Raw genomic sequence first — 23,625 nt, 5'->3', positions numbered from 1 at the left:
ATGGCAAGTCTCTAGAATCATGTTCTCAACAGAAATGCAGTTTGCCTGTTAGGTGATTGCCAGTTCCTCCCAGCTTCTGCCCAAGTTCTTCACTGATGTGGAGGAGAGGGGAACAGTGGGAAATGACTGCTTGGTGATCCCTTGATGTTTTCTTTCTTTTGTGTATAATCAGTTGTATACGGTAAAGGTTTGCTTTTTTTACTTTTATGCTTTTCATGACAATACAGAATGAAAAATACTGTTTTTTATTAACCTTAAGTGAATGTGACATTAGCTTTTATGTGCATGGGTTTTATTACCCACCTTATGGTGGAGTTTTGCTCATTTTTTAAATTTATGTATTGGATACAACTGGTCTGCAGAGCTCATCTTCCACTTAATTGTCCTTTAACATCCAAACATAGAGATAGAAAAGTCATTGATAAATTGATTGGGTAAACATATGATTTTGTCTTTGTTTTTAGGGAATGTGTAACCAGTGCTCTGTGCATCCCACTAGCAAGCCAGAAGAGGTAAGGATAAGAGAATAAGTGAGGCTTTTTTTTTTTTTTTTGGTTTGATGTATAAACTCTTAAGATCATTGATTTTGTTTGTAACAGGAGTTCCACTGGACGTCCAGACTGGACCTGCATCGTGGTGGGCTTTACTTCGGGTTATGTACGCTTCTACACAGAGGTGAGTTGAGCGTTACGCAGTTAAAAGGCACCATTTGACTGGAAAACCTGGTTCCGCATTCCCATTACACTCCTTGGTGACTCACTCCCTGCCACTTGAATGTGAAGTTATTACTTATGGGGGTGAAGGCTGGAACGGGGGAGCTGTGGTGGTGGAAGGTTCTGCTGTAAACTATAGAGAAGAGAAGCCATGTTCTTGTGCACCTGGCATCCATGGAAGACTTGTGGGGGGAAACGCCGCTTTCTGCCCAGCCACACCTGTTCAGGTATGTTGGTAAGAAAACAAGCAGGCTCGTCTCTGTGCTTCCTCCTAGAATGGCGTCCTCCTGCTCGCACAGCTCCTGAACGAGGACTCAGTGCTTCAGCTCAAGTGCAGGACCTACGAAATCCCACGACATCCTGGCGTGACTGAGCAGGTAGCGTAAGAGATTGTGTCCAGAGGGACAGTGGCTTTACTCTGAAGTAGTTTTCTTCCTTCTTGTTGGGTGGAAACTTTAAGGTATCTTCCCATGGCACAGTTAGCCCTGCTGTCAGACTTTAGAAATAGAAGCTATTCATAGCTGAGTAAGGAACACCAATATTGCTTTTACTTACTTACTGAAATTTCGTACGCTTTGTTCTAGAGTGAAATAAAACACTTGAGTTAGAAACCAAAAGGTTTTCTCATTTTTAGAACTTAACAGTGACTTAAGGTAAAAAATGGTTTTATATAACCTTATATCTTTTTTATTTGGACAAAGGTATTAAAACTATGTAGAGTAAAAGAAGAAAGATTAGCTGTGTTGTTAATAGTGCTACTATATTGCACTAACCTATTTCTCAGAAAAGGGGTTATTCAGTTTTTATTTACTGTGGAAAATATTTTATATTCATTGAAAATTTTGATAGAGAAAATACTATTGAGTGTCTAAGGCACTCCACAGTTCTCACTTCTTCCTAGGTGCTGTGTGAGATTTTGGTTGTCTCACAGTCAAAAATTTTGATTGTGTCTACAGTAATTGTAGAGCCACATGAACTAATATGCTCTTGTTCAGCACATCTTGTGTGGTACATCATCAAAACTGTATAATATGCCTTCTCTCTTTGTGCTCTCCAGCTTCCAAGAGGTTTGAAATAAGCAGATGTATATATATTGTGTTCCTTTGTGGATGTAAATTGTGTGATAGAGGGACTGGAGTGAAATTTAACCAGTAAGAAAGCCTAGACTAATATCTGTTAATACTAGTGAATGAGTTAATCAGTAGTATTAAGCATTACCTTATGAGTTGCTAATTTACATGAACAGAATAACTTCTGTGCTATTTTAGAGAAGAGGGAGCTCAATTAGGACTAGGGTAATAAATGAAAATTTCATTGAGGAGGTAGAGTTTGACTTTAGCCTTGAAAATGGGTATAGAACTTAGAAAAGAAGGGAAAATATTTTAGGTAGTTAGGAAAAAAAATCAGGGAAGATTCAAACATGGAACTGTGAGACAGCAAAGAAACTGTGTTAGAAACTGAGACACTGTCAAATAGTCTGAGTGACCAGATTGTTTATAAATTTGAAAGCCAAGTGAAGATCAGAATTGCTTCAGAAGATTTAGAAGCTACTAGAGATATTAGAAGGAAGTACTATCATCAAAGGGATCTTGAAGGACCTTGTTCTGGATGAATTGGACTTGTGGGAATCTGGAATCAGGGAGGCTAGTTATCCTGTTTTTTCAGTTATCAGTAATAGAGTGCAGTGCTGCGAGCCAGGACTGGAATGGCTGTGAGAAAAGGGAGGAACATTTCACAGGACTGGGTTACTGTATCGAGATGCTGAATTTTTCTCTTTTTGGCTGTATCTGGTGTTAGTAGTGACATGTGCAATCTTTTGCTGTGGCACACAATCTCTCTAGTTGTGGTGCTCAGGCTCAGGAGTTGCAGCGTCTGGGCTTAGTTGTTCCACTGCATATGGGATCTTAGTTCCCCAACCAGGGGTTGAACCTGCATCCCCTGCATTGCAAGGCAGATTCTTAACCACTGGACCACCAAGAAAGTCCCAAGGTGTCGAATTTAAAGAGAAAAATGAGTTGGCTCTAAGATCTCCTACATTGAGGCATGCTGTTGACGAAGTTGGAAGAAGGGACTGCCTTGGTAGAATACAAAGATTATTAAATTTGACTTTGTACATGTTTGAGGTGATAATAGGAAATAAAATGAAAATACCATCATGCCTGTAGTGATTTAGAACTACCTGAGAGGCACAAAGACTAGATTGAAGATGATTGAAGTCACACATGTTGAACAAACTCTTCCCAGGACCCATTATAGGAAAATGAAACTGAAGGCTGAAGACTTAAGTTACAGTGCTGGTCGTAAGGAGCTGGGAGAAAATGGAACTATTGCAGGAAACAAACAAGGAACTGTTGGAAATCCAAGACGGTGATCTGTTTATTGAAGCTGCCTCTCAAGAGCCATTTCCTTTAAAAAAAAAACAGAAACAAATTTCCTGGAAGATGAACTTTCTTTAAATACTTTAAACTTGACTGTGTTTGTAATAATCTGTTTTTAGAGCTGGTGGAAAAATATAACTCACATTTAAATGCTTGCTGTTTGCTTTTGTGAGTCAAAATCTTTTCACTGAAAAATATTTATTAAAGACACGGAGAGAAGTCTTTGTTGTTACTCTGTATTTTACATAAGCATCTTTCGGTCCAATATACATCAGTTTGTATATCAGAAATATCTATTTGCTGCATCTTTAATGCACTCCCACCTCCATTAAAGATCACAAGAGCAGATTTCCTTGTAATTCAGTTCTGGGGGCAGTGAGTGTACTAGCTGGGATGACTGATCGTTGCAGGAGAAGATTCCAAAGGGAGATGTTTTTCTGGAATGCCAAAGAAACCTCTTCTGTGGTTTCTGCACAGAGATCCCTATCATTTAGCACAATTTCTGCAGCTTTTGGACATTGGTGTTTGTAAGAGTATCTTTTTCAGGAAAACAGTCTTGTTTTGGAGATACTTAGCTGGTGGTTAGCTCCTCCCTGTCAAGGACATCTCCCCCTCTGCCATGCTCAGTGGACTGCATAAGCTAGGCATTATCAAATTGTCGTGTGAACCCCGACATCAGCTCCCACCCCCTGTGACCCACAAAAATGTTGTTTAAAAATGGAAACACCCCAACAGTCCAGTAGAAAAAAAGGACAAGGCAGTTCTCCAGAGAAGAAATATAACTGGTTGACAGCATATGATAAACTTTTGAATGTTACTGATAATCTCAGAACTATGAGCAGCAATTTTTCACCTTTCAGATTGGCAAAGATGAAGATTAACAAAAGTTGGTGACAGAGGAAGAATCAGGCACTGTCATGTATTGTTGGTAGAATTATAAACTGATAGGTACTTTCTTGAGATAGTTTAATAATATGAAAGAAAATGAAAATTGTGAATGCTCTGTGACCCAACAGACCTTGAAGGAATTTAGATCAAAGTGATGTGAAAAGATATATACAAAAGAATGTTTACTGCAGTGATGTTTATAATAATGAAAATATTTCATTCATTCATAAACATTTATGTACTGCCCGTTATGTGCCCAGCCCAGTTGTAATCACTGAGAATCCATTTTTGAACCAGACATGCAAGGTTTCTGCTTTTGTGGAGCCTGTAGTTTGGAGGTCATGGAGGATAACCAATGATGAACAGCTTGAGATTTTCCAAGATGTTTCCAGCCTCTGATAGGTGCTGTGAGGGAAGTAATCATATTGATGAGATTGAAATAAGACAAGGAAATGGAATTGATGTTTGAGACAGACTCAGGAGTAGCCTTTCAGAGCAACTACATTTGAGCCAAGACCTGAGTGATCTAAAGAAAGTCAGGCAGCTACTTGGGAGGTGAAGGTGCAATGACCTTTGTGTTTAGGGTGCAAGGGATGAGGTGTGAGATGATGTTGGAGAGAGAGGCCCCATCTTGAAGCTTCAGTAGAGTTCAGGTTTTATTCTAAGTGCAGAAGGGAGCCAGTGGAGAGGTTTGATCAAGGCAGTAGTTTGTTCTGCCGTGTCTCAAGAAGATCACTCCGGCTGTGAAGTGTGGATGGTAGAGAGGGAGATTGGAACCAGCAGGCCGAACTAAATGTCCATCAGTAATAACTGAAATTTTGGTACATACGATGCAATACAGCATCGCCACAACAAAAATTGATTTGGTCACTTACTGAAATGGAAGAATATCATAGATATATTACTGAATAAAGAAAAACCTGTTACAGAATACTGGATATGGTATAGTCTTGTACAAAAGTGTGTAACTATGTATGACCCTATATACTGAAATACGTCTGGGATTTCAGGTGAGTTTCTTTTCTCTCCTTTTTACTTTTATGTGTTGTTTGCATCCATATAGTGACTAAATTTCACTTTTATGAAACTTGTACTTTTTGGGTTACTCCCTTTGTCTATCCTGAAAATACTCACCTTGTACAAAGGCTCATATTTGAGAAGAACTTGAAGTCCTTGACCAAAAGGCATTAAAAAAAAAAAGTCTAATTTGTTTTTTACTATTCCTCTGCCTGCCTGCTGTTGTCTTGTGTGTTGGGTGTTTGATGGTTGTTTAGTTATAGTATTCCTTTACTTTACATTAATCGTGATATTCAGCTATAACAGAAACATAGATATGCTTATTTGGCAATAATGGAAATATTTTCTTCTTCCTTATTCCTTTAATAGAATGAAGAGTTGAGTATATTATATCCAGCTGCCATTGTGACTATTGATGGATTTAGCCTTTTTCAGTCTCTTCGTGCTTGTCGAAATCAGGTAGCAAAAGGTAATTAGGGGCAAGAAATAGCTAACTTGTGGTGATATTTGTCTTATTTAATTTAATCTACTTAGAAAAATACATCTTCTAAATGTAAAAGGCCTTCTGAACTAGTTCTAAACAGAAAAAAAAAACCCACTACTATAGAAACAGGAGTGTAGTAAGTAGATTGCTTTCCTGGTGGCTCAGATGGTAAAGAATCCACCTGCAGTGTGGGAGACCTGGGTTCGATCCCTGGGTTGGGAAGACCCCCTGGAGGAGAGCAAGGCAACCCACTCCAGTATTCTTGCCTGGAGAATCCCCATGGACAGAGGAGCCTGGCGGGCTACAGTCCATGAGTTTGCAGAGAGTTGAATATGACTGAGCGACTAAGCACAGTAGATTGCTTAATTAGGAAGATAAAGGTGAGGACTAGACCTTCAGCTCTCATGTTGCCAGTTGAACCGTTGGCTTTTTTCACTAATTCAGCAGTATGTCTTGGCCAGTTAAGAGAGGAGTTCAGCACTGGGATAGAGAATTCAGTTGCGTCTCAGTGAGGAACCAGATTTCTCATTAGATGAGTGCTACTTGGGCCAGAATACTAAAATCTTTTGATTCTGCCTTGCTTCCACTCTCTGGGGGTGAAGAAAGCAGAGTGTGTGCAGGGGGCGTTTTCCTCAGACTAGGCCGGACTCAACAGGCAGGCAGCATCAGCTGCTTTTAGCTAACTTCAAATACTTCTGAACAGAGAAAACTTAAGAGCCCTAAATATAACCTATGTAGGCAACTATGTCAGTTCCAGAGTTTGGCATGAAACGTGCACTTTAACCTTCTCTACCCATAGTTTAAACTCTGAGGCTGTTTAGTCTTTAGAAGAGGATATTGTGTTTCATCAAAAATCAAGATGCAACTATTATTTTCTGTTCCACTAAGAAGCGAAAGTGCTGCCAGTAAGAGTCACGCCATCAGTTTTTAAGATTCCAGTTTTAGAGATATTAAAATAAAAGTATAAAAAGCCCCATGTCAGTGCAGATACCAGTGTTGGTGCTGACTTACTCCATTTTCTTCTGGTTTGGAATAAAGGAGTCTTCATGGCCCTAAAAAGAGCAAAGTTAAGCGTGTAAATGATTTAACTCCCTGAAAGAGTTTAATTAAGATGTACTATCCAATTCATAAAGATTGTTCATAAATCCAGAACTAAACTGTAAGACACAGAAGAAGCAATTTCTTCCAGGGAGAGAATGCAGCATCTCACATTGCAATAGAAGCTTTCACTGTTTTTTTAACAGGTTGATATATATGATCAGTATCTTCTTGGTTATGTGGTTCTTTAGTAGTACATGCTTTTCTGTAAAGTCAGAATTTGTTTGAATTTCTATACCTATTTTCATAATCTTTTGAATTACTTAAATTTAGTCCACGTAAAGTTTCAATGTCTGTTATTTTGGAGAAATTTCAAATAGTCACCATTAATATATATGTCATTTTCTATAGAAATTTCTATAAGAATTTTCTATAGGTTTAAGAATTTCATAGTTTTACATGCATAAGAATTCTGCAGTAAAATAAACTAGAAATAGACAGTTATGCTTTAATTGGTATCATTAGCCATTTCATTTTTACTATTTTTGAATTGCCGTTTATTTTATTATGTATGAGATCATAAAGCCATTTTATCTCCTAGCAAGTAAGTAAGCCACTTACTGCTCTCTTACCGTAAGTTGCTCTAAATATCTGATTACTTAGCTACAGATTGTTGTGACTTTTATTTCACAGTATAGGAAAACTCTCTCTGCTTGGCCTTACTCTCAAATCTGAAGTGCTTAGAGGATTACTGTTTTCCTTTGTCAGAGTACTTTTCTTCACCTTCCTGAATAAATGACGAGAATCCAGCTGTGTTCTAATGCATAGCCTGAGAATGTACTGACAAGTGGGGTCTTGTGCGTGAACCTGTGGCCCAAGGTGTAACTGCTGCTTTTCTTTTCATTCCTCACTCCCTAGGTGGAAATGCCATGGTCAGTGATCAGCATTTCCTTCATTTTCCTGGCAGTGCTGTCGCTGTTAGCATATCTTCCTGTCAAGCCTGGTCTCAGTTATTTGCATTTGAGATCTTTCTGTTTTGTTATGTGTGCTTCTGCTGGGTGTACCATCAGGGTTCACTAAGACACTGGTTGCTGCTTCCAGGATTCTATTCACTGTCTTTCTCAAGAGGAGAAATTGCATACTTGGCTTCAACTACAGTTTGAATTCACCTTGATTTTTGATGGTAGTCTAGAGTTTTTAGTAGTGTTTTCTAATTCCTTAAGTGTTTCAGAATCTCTTATGTCAGCCAAGTTAGTCTTTTAATATATGCATTTTATGCATATTGTCTTGGTGTGAGTCTCACTGTATGCATGGTTTATATTACTTTATTTTTAATTAATTTAGAATAATAAATCAAGTTATTATATTTTAATGATTTTTGGTAAAACTTCATTTTATTTAAGTTTGGTTTGTCTAATTTTTATCTTTGACAGCTGCAGCATCAGGCAATGAGAACATCCAGCCACCGCCATTAGCGTATAAGAAATGGGGTCTACAAGATATTGACACAATTATTGATCATGCTAGTATTGGTAAGCCATTACTAGTTCCAGTTATTTTGGAACCTACTTCTTATACTTGTTGATAGAAGTATCTCATTTATTGGAAGTGTAGATTTATTCTCAGGGCTTCCCTGATGGCTCAGTGGTTAAAAATCTGCCTGCCAATGCAGGAGACATGGGTTTGATCCCTGGATACTGGAAGATCCCCTGGAAAAGGAAATGGCAACCCACTCTAGTATTCTTGCCTGGGACATCCCATGGACAGAGGAGTCTGGCGGGCTGCAGTCTGTGGGGTTGCAAAGAGTTGGTCACAACTTAGCAACTGAACAACAACAATAACATTATTCTCATGTGAAAAGAAAATCTTTAGTGAGACATTTGGAGGGTAGTTTAGCCTTAGAGATGATCATAAGTTAATGTCTTCAAGGAATGGTAGTGGTTTTAGTAATTATGCCCTTAGCATAAGCAGTACTGTACAGTTTTTTCCTTGTTGTTTTGTTTTTATAAGATTGTTTTTTAATATGAGCCATTTTTAAAATCTGTTTTGAATTTGTTGCAGTATTTCTTCTGCTTTATGTTTTGGTTTATTGGCCATGAGGCATGTTGGATCTTAGCTCCCTTGACCAGGGTTCCAACTGCACCCCCTGCACTGGAAGGCAAAGTCTTAACCACTAGACCATCAGGGGGTCCCTACTGTACAGTCTTGGATCACCCACTGTTTGACTTAAGTTCTGTACAGATGAGTTTGATTGATAGAATTGCCAGATCGGTCTTCTAAAAATGTAACCTTTAGATCAACAAAGTATAGAGTAAAGTGTATGTCTTCTTGTGACCCATATTTGAAGGCTTACTGTGTTAGGTGTGAGGAATGCAGAGATGGAAAGACTTGTTTCTGCTGTCAGGAAGCCTGTGGCTGGCTGGGAGAAACATGTGAAAACAGTTACGGTATCACAGCATGTGACAGTTGTCAGAATCGCAAGTGGACCTCCTCCTCCAGGGTGGGTAGAGGAGAAGCCCGAGGGAATCAGGGAACTGGAGGTTGACCTCAATCTTAGACTGAAAGAATGAGTGGGACTTGACCAGGAGGACAAGCATCAGGGAGGCACTTTAGCGAACAGGTATCACATGGGGGTGGAAATGCGTTGTGTGCAGGAAAAACAATGAGAACTAGCCCGAGTGAGGCCAGCCTGTGAGGAGCAGCCAGATTGTGAAGGCCTAGGATACTGTGCACAGGAACTGTTATTTTTCTCATCACCATGTTGAGAGTCCTGAAAAGATTCTGAACAAGAAAATGGTACTGTCACTTAGCCTGTTGGGAAAATCACTTGAATGGGTCAAGACGAGAAACTAAGTGCAGTAAGGAAGCTATGATGATCTCATTAAGAAGTGATGGGCTTCTGAACTAAGAGTAGAAATGGCGGTAGAGAAGAAGGAAATGTTATTTTAAAATATATTCCCATTTTTTTCTGTTTAATAATATATGCTTGTTAGATTTTTCAAATAACACATAAAATATAAAGAAAAAAAATAACTGGATGAGGTTTTTGCTGAGAAACTACTTATGCAGTTGTAGTATAGGAGAACCACACGGGATAGTCCAGTGTCTCAGGGCTCATTAGCAGTGCAACTGTTAGCTGCTCCTAGGCCTCAATTCTACTCATTCGAGATAATGAGTAGAATCAGCACCTTGAGAGCACGGTGGTTTTTGGCCAATGGTCCCAAGGAAATATGTATCCTGACTTCATTTTCTTTTCTGTCTTTGACCTCCTGGTGGGGCTTCCCATTGTCTGAATCCAGCTCAAAATCTGGGTTCATAACATGCACACACCAGGAGGGAGAGAAGGAAGGAGTGTGAATCCAGAGGGGCGAACTGGAGATACCTGACACAGAGCGTCTATGTTTATTGTTGCATTTCTTGTATGGAATACAGACAGACCTTGTGTTATTGTACTTTGCTTTATTGCACTTTGAAGATACTACATTTTTCACAGATTATACATTTGTGGCAACCCTTTGTCAAGCAAATCTTTGGGTGCTATTTTTCCAAAAGCATTCGCTCACTTCATGTCTCTGTGTCATATTTTGGTAATTCTTGAAATATTTCAACTCCTCTCCCAGCAACAACATTAGGAGTCACTGAAGGCTGAGATGATGGTTAGCAATTTTTAGCAATGAAGTATTTTTAAGTTAAGGTATGTTCATTGTTTTTTAAGACACCATACTGTTTCTTAACAGGCTACAATATAGTATAAACATATTTTTATTTGCACTGGGAAACCAAAATATTCGTTGACTCACTTTGCTGTGATACTCTCTTTTGATAGTCTGGAATTGAACCTACGATGTTTCCGAGGTCTGCCTATAATCTGTTTCCAAGGTCTGCCTATAATCTGTAATAAGCAACTTGTTGGTAGACATTCCATATAATTATCTTTACTTTTTGTGAACACAGAAATGTTGCAAAACTGCAAAGTGTTGAGTTCAGTTCAGGGTGACTTCCTTGTTCTGTTAATTAAACTTTGGAACATTGAAACAGGCTAGGAGAAATGATTGGATAGAAAATTTTATTCTATTCATTTATCTCCCAGCCTACAAAATGGAAAAATAAAAAAGAGGGGGCATGCCATGAGCTTTATTCCATGTACATCTTTATGTAAAGGTCTGATTAACTCATTCAACAAAGAAATGAACGAATACCTGTTGTGTCCCAGGCACTAGTTTTGGTGCTAGAAATACAAGGCAAACAGGACCCCTGCCCTGATGAAGCTTAGGTTCTGGTGATGGGGAGACAAAAAAGAAACAAACCAAATGAATAAATAGGGTAATAACAAAATGTTAGTGAGCATCATGAAAATAAGCAGAGGGTTATGACAGAAGTAAAAGAACGAGGGGACTAGGTCTAACACAGGTGAGCAAAGGCCTCTCCTGAGACATGAAGGATGGGAAGCAGCCACTGTGTGAACGTAGGATAAGCATTCTGGAAGAGAAAGCAGCAGAGATAGAGGCCTGGTCTAGAGGGGAGAGGGGATGGCGTGCAGTCAAAACCTGAAGGGTTAAAGAAACGGAAAGGAGGTAGATGTGCCTTGATTGTAAAGTGAGGAAGAGGGACCGATAAGGTGGGAGACAAGGACCAAGGTCAGATCACGTAGGTGTGAGGAGTTCGGGTTTTATTCTGAGCACAGTGGATGCCATTGATAGATTCTCAGTATGGGATATTTAAAAGTATCCCTCTGACTCCTCTTCAGGGAGAGGCTTGTGGAATAAAAAATGAAAGCTAGAAGACCAGCAAAGAGTTGGTTGGAACAAGAGAGAATGGGGAGTTTGTTTCAGGAGGAGGCAGTGGTGCTAGAGAGCAGACAGATTGGAGATGTAGTTGGCTCTTGCCAAGGGATGGATAGTAGAAAAGGGAGAAAAGAAAGAGTCAGAGATTTCTTAGTTTTTAAGTGTGAGCAACTGGGTGAATGTTTGGGCTGTGGCTGAAAAGAGGATAGGAGAAGGAAGCGGTAGGGGTGAACGAGTGGAGAGTTGTGGTTTTTACAGGTTAACTTCTGATGCAGACTTCCAAATGGAGATACCAGGTAGACAGATACATGAGTCTAAAGGTCAGGCAAGAGGTCGAGATTATCAGTATAAATTTGGGAGGGAATGGTTAACTGGAATGTGTCACAGAATTCAGGAGAGGAGATTTAACAACGTTCATTGAGTCTTAGAAGTTTAAGTGGGATGGTGAGAATGAAAGCTGCATCGGAGTACATTTAAGAATAAATATTTCCACCCCCTACTTTGAAAACTCAGAAACACAAAAGCAAGAAATGAGCTCACAGCATCTCCATTTTAACTCCAGTCCTGACTTCACTAAACTTCTTACTCATTTTCCAGCTCCTGGTGAGCACTTCCCCCTGGGTATCCGAACTTAACATATCCCAAACCGAATTCTTGACTTCTCCCATCAAGCTAGGTCCTCCTCTGTCCTTCTCTCTCGTCGTCTCCTCTTGCTTGCACCAAAAGCTTTTGAGTCATCCTTGATTCTCTTTTTTTTCTCACCAGTCCGCCTTTGACTCAGCTACCCTCACAGGAAATCCAGAATCTGACCACCTCTCCTCTCCATCATTGTCAGCATAGTAGTCCACACCACCGTTGTCTCTTGCCTGAACTACTGAGGAAGTGAAAATCCTAACTGGTCTTTCTGCTGCCTTTCTTCTTTTCCTAAAATGTCTTTACCCAGTAGCAGCTAACATGATCCTGGTAGAATATAAGTCATATTTTTGCCACTTCTCTGCTCACAAACTTCCAGTGGCTTCCCATCTTATTCCCCATAAAACCCAAAGGCCTTGTATCTCCTGCAGAACTGCCCCTTCCTCACCCCTGTGTTCCCCCACGCTGATCTACTTACGCTCCTCCGCTACACCAAGCGTCCTCCCACTTTGAAGCCTTTGTAGTTGTCCCTTCTGCCTGGAGTTTTACCCAGCTAGTTACATGGCTCTCTCCCTCACTTCGAACAGGTGTCTGTTCAAATGCCATTTTATCAAAGTGACCTTCTTTAGCCAGGATACAGGCCTCAAAAATTATCCAGTGACTTTAACTTTATGGAAGTTTATGTTAAGAACTGTAAGGTGTTTCACAGTATGGAAAGGCCTCAGATGTTCAGGGAAAACCCTAAAAGACAAGGTAGTAACAAATTCAGAAGAAGAAAAAAATTTACATTTAAGGCAATGTAATTACAGTAGGCAGCTTGTCTCGGCAGTAATACTTAGAGTTCTTTATAGTGAGAAGGGTGAATGTGAATTTAACTTAAAAATTGAAATATGGTTAGATTGGAAGACTATGGAGAGAAAAAGAAGGACTGTAAGTTATATTTTCATTTATCTTAAATCAGTGAAAAATAATGCTAAAATTGGTGACTCAGAAAACAAAGTCACACACCTGTAGTGTGTAGAGTATGAAGAGAAAGCATTTTAAAACTTAAAATTTCAATTTATATGTGATACCATTCAGCCTTTGATTTTGTGCTGGTATAGTCAGCATATTTAATCATGTCATAAAAACACTTTGTATATTGAATCATGAATTCATTCATAAACACAGGACAGGCATTCTAATCTTTCAGAATAGGTCAACTTTTGTAAGGATTAAAATTTGATGACTTTAAATCCTAAATCCAGTAAGAGGGTTTACTTAGGAACATCCGAAAAGCATTTCCTTTCCCAGGACTCTCTTGCAGGAGCAGGGCATTCAAAATAGAGGCAGTACATACATATGAAAATGAGAATGACTCCTGTTCCATTCTGCAGTATGTGTGTGTTCAGAACTGGCTGTCTTTATGTACCAGGAGTACCTGAGTTGGAAGACATCGCCCAAGACGAAATCTGGCAGCAGATCTTTACTTTCTAGATCTCTAAGCTCACTTGCCCCCTCCTTCTCTCTGCCGCCCAGGTGAATTTAAGTGATGTTGGCTTTTCCTCTACTGCTCCCTAGCACTGTCTACTTTTACTCTTAGCGCCATGGGGAAATCACCAGTAACTCTTCATTATGGAAGGCTGGGAATTTCTGGACTACAAAGCAGATGTTTGGAAAGGGTTCTCACTGTGCGGGAGAGGCTATGGGAGCAGAGGTGCTCTACTGCCTTTCTGGTGCGGATGTGAGGCAACACTGCCTCTGTGGAATGCAGCGTCACAGTACTTAATAAAATCGTTTACAAATGTAGATCCCCTTTTGAGCCTGCACTTCTGTTGATGAGGATCTGCCATACAGCTGAACTTATATATAGGTATGCAAAGACCTGTCAAGGTCGTATATCGCAGCATTATTTGTAGTGGTAAAAGGTGAGGACCAACTCAGATGTCCATCAGAAGGTCAGATCAATTATGGCATGACCACACAGTGGAATACTCTGAGTGCCTGCCAAGAATGAGGCATGTCTCCTTGATATTTTATTGAATTTAAAAAATGAGGCACATATCAGTTGATTTGGTGTGCTGTCATTTCTGTACCTACAACATTTCTGGAGAGCAGCATAAGAAAATATTTCAGTTGTTACCTCAAAAAAGTAAACTTATAGCTGGAAATATTGGTAGACTCTAAATTTCTTGTACCATTTGAAGTTTTTATCTGTTAAAAAAATTAATATTTAAATTATTTTATATATTTTATAGCTTAGAGGAATTGTAGATGGCAGTTTTAATATCTTATGGATGTTCTATGGCATTGATCTTGTAGCTTTTAAAAATGACTTTTATCTATTAAATGAAACTCAGCAGTTAGCATTTTAGAATGGAGTTGAAATAAAAATCTAGTAAGCTAAAATGACAGCGTCATTTCAGTGCATTAAAATCACATATTGTTGTTGTTTTGTCATTAGGTATTATGACTCTGTCCCCTTTTGATCAAATGAAGACTGCTTCAAATATAGGTGGATATAATGCAGCAATTAAAAACAGCCCACCAGCCATGTCTCAGTATATCACTGTAGGGTCCAGTCCATTTACAGGCTTCTTCTATGCTTTAGAGGTAAGTGTTTCATCACTGAACTTGATTTTCAACATATATACAAATTGGATATGGTAATAGCCTTAAAAGATTAAGCAGTTTACATTTGTAAGTTTCAGTATAAACTGAAATTAGTCTCAACTCACTTTCTTCTAAATTCTTTAGATTAACTGAAAATGTACTAAAGTCAATGTAAAATAAGCAGCCTTCTTTGTTTCTGATGCCCCGAATTCTTAGTTGAGTTGTCTTAAAATATTGGTGCAGTAGTCGGAAGCTTAGAGTTGTTAGGGATGTTGGCCCACGAGGGAGTTGAGTAAATGAGGAATTGTAAAGATAGAATGAGCTGCCAACTATAGCTGATGAAGTGGTGAAAACTGCTCCCTGAAACTGGGGAGATTTAGGTATTAGACTTGGCAGCTCTGATTTCTCACATAAAAAGCACCCTTCTCAGAATTGTCCAAACCGTCTTTTTTACTTTAACAAAAATATATTTTTAAAAAAGAGATGGGGGGAAATAAATTAGGAGCTTGAGATGCATGGATATACACTCCAGTATATAAAATAGGTAAGCAACAATGAAGACTGCCTCAAATATAGGTGGATATAATGCAGCAATTAAAAACAGCCCACCAGCTATGTCTCAGTATATCATTGTAGGGTCCAGTCCATTACTGGATAGCACAGGGAGCTATATTCAGTATCTTGTAATAATCAGTAATGGAAAAGAATCTGAAATGTGTGTGTGTATATAAAACCAAATCATTTTGCTGTATATCTGAAACACAACATTGTAAACCAGCTATACTTAAATTTAAAATAAATTTTGTACAATATGAAGTATTTCTAAATAAAAACTTGACTGAAAATATTTTGAAAAGAGGGAAAAGAGCTATTTCTGTATGGATGAGAAATCAATAACGCTGCTAGAGTAAGGCCATTTTAATGTCCTAGTTTAGATTTTCTAATTGACTATAATATAAGGAGGGAAATCATGAAGATTATAAACTACTAGTGATTTTACTTTTAAACTGTAGAGTTAAAACTTCTGATTATATTTCTGCCCCCTACCTTTTTAAAGTGCATCTCATTTAAAAAGTGTATTTTGTTTATTTGTCATCTTTCAAATGTTCTGTTTTTCAGGGAAGCACGCAACCACTATTATCTCACGTTGCACTTGCAGTGGCAAGTAAACTCACTTCCGCTTTATTTAATGCTGCCAGGTAATGACATCAGTTTAAATAATCTAATTTTCATCTCTCTTAGTTTTAATATGTATTTGGATGGTCTGCACGTTAAAACACTGGAATCCGTGGTTTTAGTCTAAATGCTCTTTCTTTCAGTGGTTGGCTTGGTTGGAAGAGCAAGCATGAAGAAGAAGCTGTCCAGAAGCAAAAACCCAAGGTGGAACCAGCTACCCCATTAGCTGTAAGGCAAGTCTGTCATGCTCCTCTTGCATTTTAATATTTTTAGAAATGGACTGTTAAATGTATGGTCTTTCCATGTGCTTAGCTAATTTATTGATTTCTTGAGTCTTTGGAGCTCCTATAAGTCATTAATGTGGAACTAAGGTTTTCTACCAGAATGTGAACTTCATGAGGAGAGTGGTTCCTATCTGTTTTAATGACACTTGTCTCCCCATCATGTAGTAGAGGCTCAGTGTGTGTGTGTGTGTGTGTGTGTGTGTGTTGGGTGTGCACTTACAAACACTGTACACTTAGATGTACAGTAGAAATATTGGGTTTTTGATAGCTATTGAACTTCTTTCTGTAAAAAGTTTAGCTTATTGGTAAGCTATAGAACCTTAAAAAGGACATAGTGATTTCTTTAAAAAAAAAAAAGAAAGTAAAAACGGGATCACATATATTCAAGCTCGTTATGCTTGAATAATGCTGGCTTATGCTTCCTTCTTGTTCCAGCAGTACTGAGGGATATTTAGTGGATTTGTCAGGTTTTGTGGGGAGAAGGCATGAGTTTTGCTCGATTCTATTTTTAAGTCCTTTTTTATTACTCAATATAAAGTACCACCATGAAGGGAAATAAAAACATCTCCCCTTTTTTAGATGTTCTTCAACTGAAGAGATACAACTAATCATCTGTTAGGGCTTCCCTGGTGGCTCAGAGGTTAAAGCGTTTGCCCTCAATGCGGGAGACCTGGGTTCGATCCCTGGGTCGGGAAGATCCTCTGGAGAAGGAAATGGCAATCCACTCCAGTATTCTTGCCTGGAGAATCCCATGGATGGAGGAGCCTGGTGGGCTACAGTCCACCGGGTCGCAAAGAGTCGGACACAACTGAGCGACTTCACTTCACTTCAGAATGTATTGAAGGTTATTTTCTAGAGTTTTTTCCATCTAACATATCACATCCCCAGTCACTCAAGAATGAAGAAATAAGCTAAATGGCCCTATGCATTGCATGGATGTAACAAAGTTTCTGAGTACTTGGTCTCAGGGAGTTTTTTCAAAATGAGCTATTCTGGTTCTTTCTCAGTACTTCCTTACTTTTATTTTACCCACAGTTCTAATAAAATTGATTATAGACCAAGAACAGTGTACAGATAACTATTTAGAAGAAGGAAAGTTCTTGCTTCAGGCAGTTACACTGATATCAGCAGGATATGTTATCTAGAGAAGAAAGAGGAAAGATTAGAAATAAGAAAAAATAGACAAAGATGCGAGTGTAGGAGCAAAGTCTTCTAAAATTTAGTTGGTTGTCAGGGTAGTTTCATATGACATATTGCTTAGTCAAGGAAAGATATAGTTGTACTTGATACTCTGCAAAAATAAGATTGTGGTTATTCTGTATCAAATATCTGAGATAAGACTTAGGTATTACTATATAATAGAAGAAAGTTCCTTATGTATTTTGTATTACAAAATGTCTGTTGTGATTAGTTAATAAATTTAACTGTTAATCCATAGAAAGTTCATATTTCTCTATATTAATGTAAAATCAGATTCAGTCTGTTTTGTTATTTCATTATTATTTTATTTATTTCTAGATTGGACTTTGATTTCTGCTTTCTTTTTTCTTTTAAATATCAGATTTGGGCTTCCAGATTCTAGACGCCACGGTGAAAGTATATGTCTATCTCCATGTAACACACTGGCAGCAGTAACAGATGATTTTGGCAGAGTTATTTTGTTGGATGTAGCTAGAGGAATTGCAATACGCATGTGGAAAGGTACTTTCTTACAAAAATCCAGGACAAAAGTTAGTTAGCTTTTTTACCCCAGTAGCTGAACAGTGCTATCCTTCTTCAGCTTCTTGTTGATAACAGTGTTTATTTCTTTATGCTTTCTTTTTCTCTTTCTTTTCTTAATCATGAACTCAGGTCATATCAACAACATTTGACCTGTAGTCCAACTGACACATCCTTTAAGTTTGACCAACTCATAGGTACTTAAAAACTCTTCCTTATGTACTTCTTTTCAGTTCTCGCTGACATTGTCAGTTCCTGAATTCAGTTTCTTGCCCCTGCAAGGTTCATTCCAGTTTGCAGGGCCATGCTTGAATCAAATCTTTTGAAAACTAGAATGCCAGGTTTTTCAGATTCAAGATGGCAAAACCTAGCAAGATTCATTTTTTAAAAATTTGAGTTCCATATGCATATGCCTGGGTCAGTTCATTTAAGTGTGTTGGTAACATTGTCTGTTAGAAGTTACATTTAGTGTCAAGCACAGAGCTATGTATAGGATCAGTATGATATCGTGTGACATCCTCAGGAACTCAGTCATTCCATGTAGCTTCCCCATGAAGGTTATATCATGGTCCAAATGGCTGCTGAAGCTCCAGCCATCTTACATGCATCCCAGGAAGGAAGAAGGGGACAGAAAGACTACCACCTTAGTCTACTTTGAAGGTACTTTGAGAAGTCTTGCCGAGCTTTTTCTGCAATACATTATTTAGGACTTAGTAGCATGGCAAACCTAACTATAAGGGAGACTTAAAAATATGTTGGCACATTTTCAACCTGAATAAAATAAATCCCCTTGATAAGGAGGAGAGGAGAATTCATTGTTTGTAATCATCTTTAATATTAACATGTCAGCAGAAACTGTTAGTTAGAAACCACAATTTTGATGCAGTCTGGTCTGTTTTTAGCATTGTGAGGAATAATGGATTTGAGGGCATTAAATTTAAACTCTGGACCTGACTGAGGCCACCATTACTTTCTTGCCAAAGAATTCCTGCAGTGTTTACTTGCCACATGTCTAAGTGTCTTTAGAAATAGGTTTCAAGGTAGCAGATACATCATTTCTCCATGACATGGTGCTTGTCTTTGAAATAACTTCAAGGGTATGTTCTCAGCAAGACTTTTCCAGAATATATACCGATTGGTCCAGATCCACTATGGTGATGCTATGGCTGCCATTGTGGCCTGTCCTTCTGCAGCTGGTGCACACTGTCCTTTTCTTCCCCGTTAACTAAGAAGAGAGGGATCAGGAAGGCATGTCAGCTGTGTGTTTCTTCTCACAGGCCAGCGCTGCTTCCCATTGCTCTGCAGCCCATGTCCTCCCTCTGTCTGTGTGCCACCAGGGGACTGGAATTGCAGGAAACCAGTTTGATCTTCTATTTTAATTGGATTTTTATTTGAAATCTGAACCTTAAAGTCTCTCCAGAATTTTTTAAAGAGAGGGAGGAAGGGACGGAAATTAGGAAACCTTCCATGATAACTGATTTCTTCTTAAAAAAGAAAGTGTGATCAGAACCAACTGTAGCAAACTGACATTTTAATGAGTCTTGGCGATTTAGGATTTGTCATAATTACAATTTTTTTTGTTTAATATATTTCATAATGAAAGAGAATACACGTTTATTGCTTTTCTTGAGCCCCCCTGACTAAAACATCCCGGAGTGCTTCAGAAGGCTCTGCTAAACCTAGATTCCATATCTGAGTGGCTTTCCTTTTCCTCTGTCTCTAAGGGTATCGAGATGCACAGACTGGTTGGATCCAGATTGTAGAGGACCTCCACGAAAGAGTGCCAGAAAAGGGAGACTTTTCCCCTTTTGGAAATCCTCAGGGTCCAAGTCGAGTGGCTCAGTTCCTTGTGATCTATGCACCACGGAGGGGCATTTTAGAAGTGTGGAGCACACAGCAGGGCCCTCGAGTTGGCGCTTTCAACGTGGGAAAGCACTGCAGGTAAGCTGCAAACCCTAGCCTTTTCCTGGCTACAGAAAGAAATGCTTTTGTTCAAGTAAAGCTTCTGTTTAAAGCTACTTAATTAGATTGCAAGTTGGTTGAGAATTAAAATGTCCTTTATTATGGTTTTTCCCCATGAATGCCTGCTATGTAATTATGGATTAAGTGTTTAATAATAAAGGAATCTGACTGAGGAGGCCATGATACACTACTGAATTAAGGTCAGCTTTGGTGCCCCACTTGTCCCCATCCCTCCTTACACTGTGGAGGCTGGAAAGGAAAGATTCCTACCGATTCCCCTGGTCATGTGAGTGCTTTGTTTGCCACTGCGACATCAGCCTGGTTGTGTTTATGTGATTTAGCACATTTTTGCAAGGTAGAACACTGGCAGTTAGGTTCTATTTTACTGTTTAAAAAATATTTATTTGGCTGCCTTGGGTCTTCGTTGTGGCACCCTGGATCTTCATTGCATCACGTGGATCTTCTGTTGCGGCATATAAACTCCATGGCTTACCATATTGCTTTGTGATTTCCTCAGGCTTCTGTATCCTGGCTATAAAATAATGGGCTTAAATAACATTACTAGTCAGAGTTGGCAGCCCCAGACTTACCAGATCTGCCTGGTTGATCCAGTGTCTGGAAGTGTGAAAACAGTCAATGTTCCTTTCCACTTAGCATTGAGGTAAGTTGTATCACGTGCCAGCTTAATAATGTCCCTCTACTGATTTTTCCCAGTCCTTTTTTTTTATATTAAACATTTAATTTTGTACTGTAGTATGGCCAATTAACACTGTTGTGATAGTTTCAGGTGGACAGCAAAGGGACTCAGCCATACATATACATGTACCCATTCTTCCCCAAGTTCCCCTCCCATCCAGACTGCCACACAACACTGAACAGAGTTCCCTATGCTATACAGTAGGTTCTTGTTGGTTATTCATTTTAAATATAGCTTTGTTTTATAGCTATTGTTTTATTTCTCTCTAGACATCCCTTTAAAGTTAAATAGGAAGCATAGAAAAGAAAAAGAAATTTGTATGTTTCAGAATTAGAAGGAAAACAGCTTCACTTTCTTTAAGAATTTGTTGTATTTTTTTGTTTCAGCGATAAGAAGAGTGAACGAGCCAAGGACATGCACTTAGTGAAGAAACTGGGAACCTTACTGAAAGCAAAATGTCCCAATCTTGGTAGGTGTCCTTTAATAAAAATGAAGGATACTGTCATGGCATTTTTAAAGTTAATAGAATATTCTAAATGGAGCAAGCAAAACACTTTAGTGCATTTATGAGCTGTTGCAACTCCTTTGTGGAATGAAATGAGGTACAAGTAATCGTGTATAGCTTTTATTGGAATTATTCTGAAGGATGAAGCACACCATCGAGGGAGTATTAAAATTTGTAACAATAAAACAGTAATTTCCAAGAGGACTCAGAAATCCTTCAGACTGACTGATAGTGCAAACACATGTATTTTTCTTTCAGAATAAAGTTTACCTGTCGTAAAAGTGAACCAAAATTTTATTTTGGTGAATTTTCTTTCTAGATTTGATTGAAACAGAAATAAAGGAATTAATTCTTGATATTAAATACCCTGCAACCAAAAAACAAGTAAGTGTATATAATAAAAGATCTTTCCTGCCAAGTAACTGTTACATTCCCTTCTAATAAAATCTGTATTTTTCCTGTTTCCTTCCAAAAACATGACAAGCCAAAATCCTCTTTCTGTATTTTCATGCATGTTCATCCTTTTTTCACATTCCCATGCAAAAGTTTCTTTTGTCTGTTTTGTCTTCTTTTTTGATTAAGTAATACTACCATACATGGAAGTGTGTGTGTTTTATATACACACGAAAACGCATACATAACATATATTCAAATTAAGTAATAATGATAAGACAGAGCTGTGTATGACCACCCACCTTAGGAAACAGGATGTTACCAGGAACTCTGAAGAGCCCTCCCTGCGTGTCCCTCCTCCTCCCATCCCTTCTCCCATTCCTAAGGTAACCAGTGTTTAGAATTTTGTGTTCCTCTTTTGCTTTTCTTTGTCGTTACAGCATTTCTGTGCGACTCCTTTAAAACATAGTGATGCATTTTGCACTTTTTTGGACTTGAAGTGAATCGAGTCCTACTCTGTCTTCTTTGTGACCTACTCCATTCTCTTATCGTTTTGTTTCTGGAAGTTCTCTGCATTGCTGCCTGCAGCTAACTCGTGTAATGTATGAATTCCACTCTGTGACTGTCATTTATTTATTCACTGTGTCTGTGGACATTTACTCTGTTCTCAGTTTTTTGCTGTTACCAACAATGAGAGTGTGATTATCCTTGTACAATGTTTCCTGGTGCACAAATGTAAGAGTTTCTCTTGAGTTTATACCTTAGAATGGAATCTCTAGGGTATGAGCTTCTGGCTGGTTGATGATAAATTACTTCTCAAAATACTTGTACTAATTTACATTCTCATTGATACTATAGAGGAGGCCCTGTTGCTTCTTAGCCTCTCATGGAATAATCAAGACTTGTTACCTTTTCCAGGCTCCTGGTTGTAATATGGTAACTCATACTGCCACTCCTCTTACCCAAATCCCTGCTGTTGCTGCTTGGGTTCTGACATGGCACGCCGGTCCTCAGGGATGCCTCTGAGCTCTGCTTTTAATCAGAACAGACAGCTAATGACTGCAGTCTCACTCAGTTTCCTCAGGGGCATTGATTCCAGGACCCCCTGTGAATACCTAAATCTAAAGGTGCTCAAGTCCCTTTACAAAATTGTGTGAGGTGACAGTTGCTCAGTCATGTCCGACTCTTTATGACCCCATGGACTATACAGTCTGTGGAATTCTCCAGGCCAGAATACAGGAGTGGGTAGCCTTTCCCTTCTCCAGGAGATCTTCCCAACCCAGGAATTGAACTGGGGTCTCTTGCATTGCAGGCGGATTTTTTACCAACTGAGCTATCAAGGAAGCCCCATAGAATTGTGTAGTATTTGCATATAACCTACACATATCCTCTTGTATGCTTGAAATCCTCTCTAGGTTACTTGTAATGCCTAACACAGTGTAAGTGCTATGTAAACAGTTGTAAATACAGTGTAAGTGCTGTGTAAATAGTTGCAAGTATGGGGCAAATTCACAGTTGCTTTTAGGAACTTTGTGGAATTTTTTCTTTCCAAGTATTTTCAGTCCATGGTTGGTTGAATCCGTAAATGAGGAACCCATGGATACAGAAGGCTGATTACATTTGTTTTCTGATTATTTCATGTGTATTAGTCCTAGCTCCCCAGCTTTTTCCTCTTTACCTCTTTTAAGCTCCTTCAAATAGGACCTTACCAAATACGTCATTTTCATAACAGCGTCTGAAATAGTAGGATGATTTAGTGAATACTGGTTTCTTTCTATCCCTCTTATTCTGTTATGGCACTCATTTTCTAAAAACACTATCGTTTTGTAAAACTGACAGGCCTCTGACTTTTAATTGTGTTTTCCACTCCACTGACAGTACTAATTGGTTCTCATTTTCCTTGGGGCAAAGTCTCCATTATTAAAGGTGATTCTTTTGACAGAGTGGGCATGTGGAGAGCAGTTGAGGGCTTCAGTCCTGGAAAGGGAGGGTCAGAACCCACATAATTCTTCTCATTTTAATACCGTCTTTTTTATATCATAGAACAGTAAAATCAGTAAACTTTAGAACTGTTTCCTTAATTTTTTTAATACTACGGAATTTCATATGAAGCTATGAATTTTATAAAAAATACTAAACAACCTAATAGTGAAATTTGTGTATTGTTTTACAACAGTTAAGGGAGGAAAGAAACCAGTTTAGACTTTGAAGACTGAATAATATTAGTAAGGCAGTGAGCTGCTAACTTGTGTGATAGTAGACACAACAGAGGCAGATGACATTTTCCTAGGTATTTGCCTTTTTTGATCACTTTCTGTCTTTTTATTTAATATTTTATTCATTTATTTGGCTACTTTGGGTC

At 38.6% G+C, this 23,625-nt stretch overlaps 1 protein-coding gene and 1 non-coding gene across 2 annotated transcripts in view; both read left to right on the top strand.

Annotated features, from left to right (window-relative positions):
- RAB3GAP2 (RAB3 GTPase activating non-catalytic protein subunit 2) overlaps nt 1-23,625 on the top strand; it is a 106,954-nt gene that overhangs the window by 43,604 nt on the left and 39,725 nt on the right. The window contains exons 5-17 of the mRNA XM_068986584.1: nt 465-512; nt 600-675; nt 989-1,090; nt 5,366-5,465; nt 7,952-8,050; nt 14,379-14,527; nt 15,647-15,726; nt 15,847-15,936; nt 17,549-17,688; nt 19,431-19,647; nt 20,186-20,329; nt 20,752-20,834; nt 21,190-21,254. Of these exons, the coding sequence (XP_068842685.1) occupies nt 465-512; nt 600-675; nt 989-1,090; nt 5,366-5,465; nt 7,952-8,050; nt 14,379-14,527; nt 15,647-15,726; nt 15,847-15,936; nt 17,549-17,688; nt 19,431-19,647; nt 20,186-20,329; nt 20,752-20,834; nt 21,190-21,254 (1,393 nt within the window). The remainder of the gene's footprint in view (nt 1-464; nt 513-599; nt 676-988; nt 1,091-5,365; nt 5,466-7,951; nt 8,051-14,378; nt 14,528-15,646; nt 15,727-15,846; nt 15,937-17,548; nt 17,689-19,430; nt 19,648-20,185; nt 20,330-20,751; nt 20,835-21,189; nt 21,255-23,625) is intronic.
- LOC138090904 (small nucleolar RNA SNORA36 family) lies at nt 10,486-10,617 on the top strand. Its single transcript, XR_011145879.1, has one exon. It is a non-coding gene; the product is annotated as a small nucleolar RNA SNORA36 family (small nucleolar RNA).

This window comes from Capricornis sumatraensis, chromosome 14 (genome assembly GCF_032405125.1).
Source record: "Capricornis sumatraensis isolate serow.1 chromosome 14, serow.2, whole genome shotgun sequence".
Classification (NCBI taxonomy): Eukaryota; Metazoa; Chordata; class Mammalia; order Artiodactyla; family Bovidae; genus Capricornis; species Capricornis sumatraensis.
Note: the sequence above shows the minus strand (reverse complement) of the source record. Positions and strands in the feature narration are given on the sequence as shown.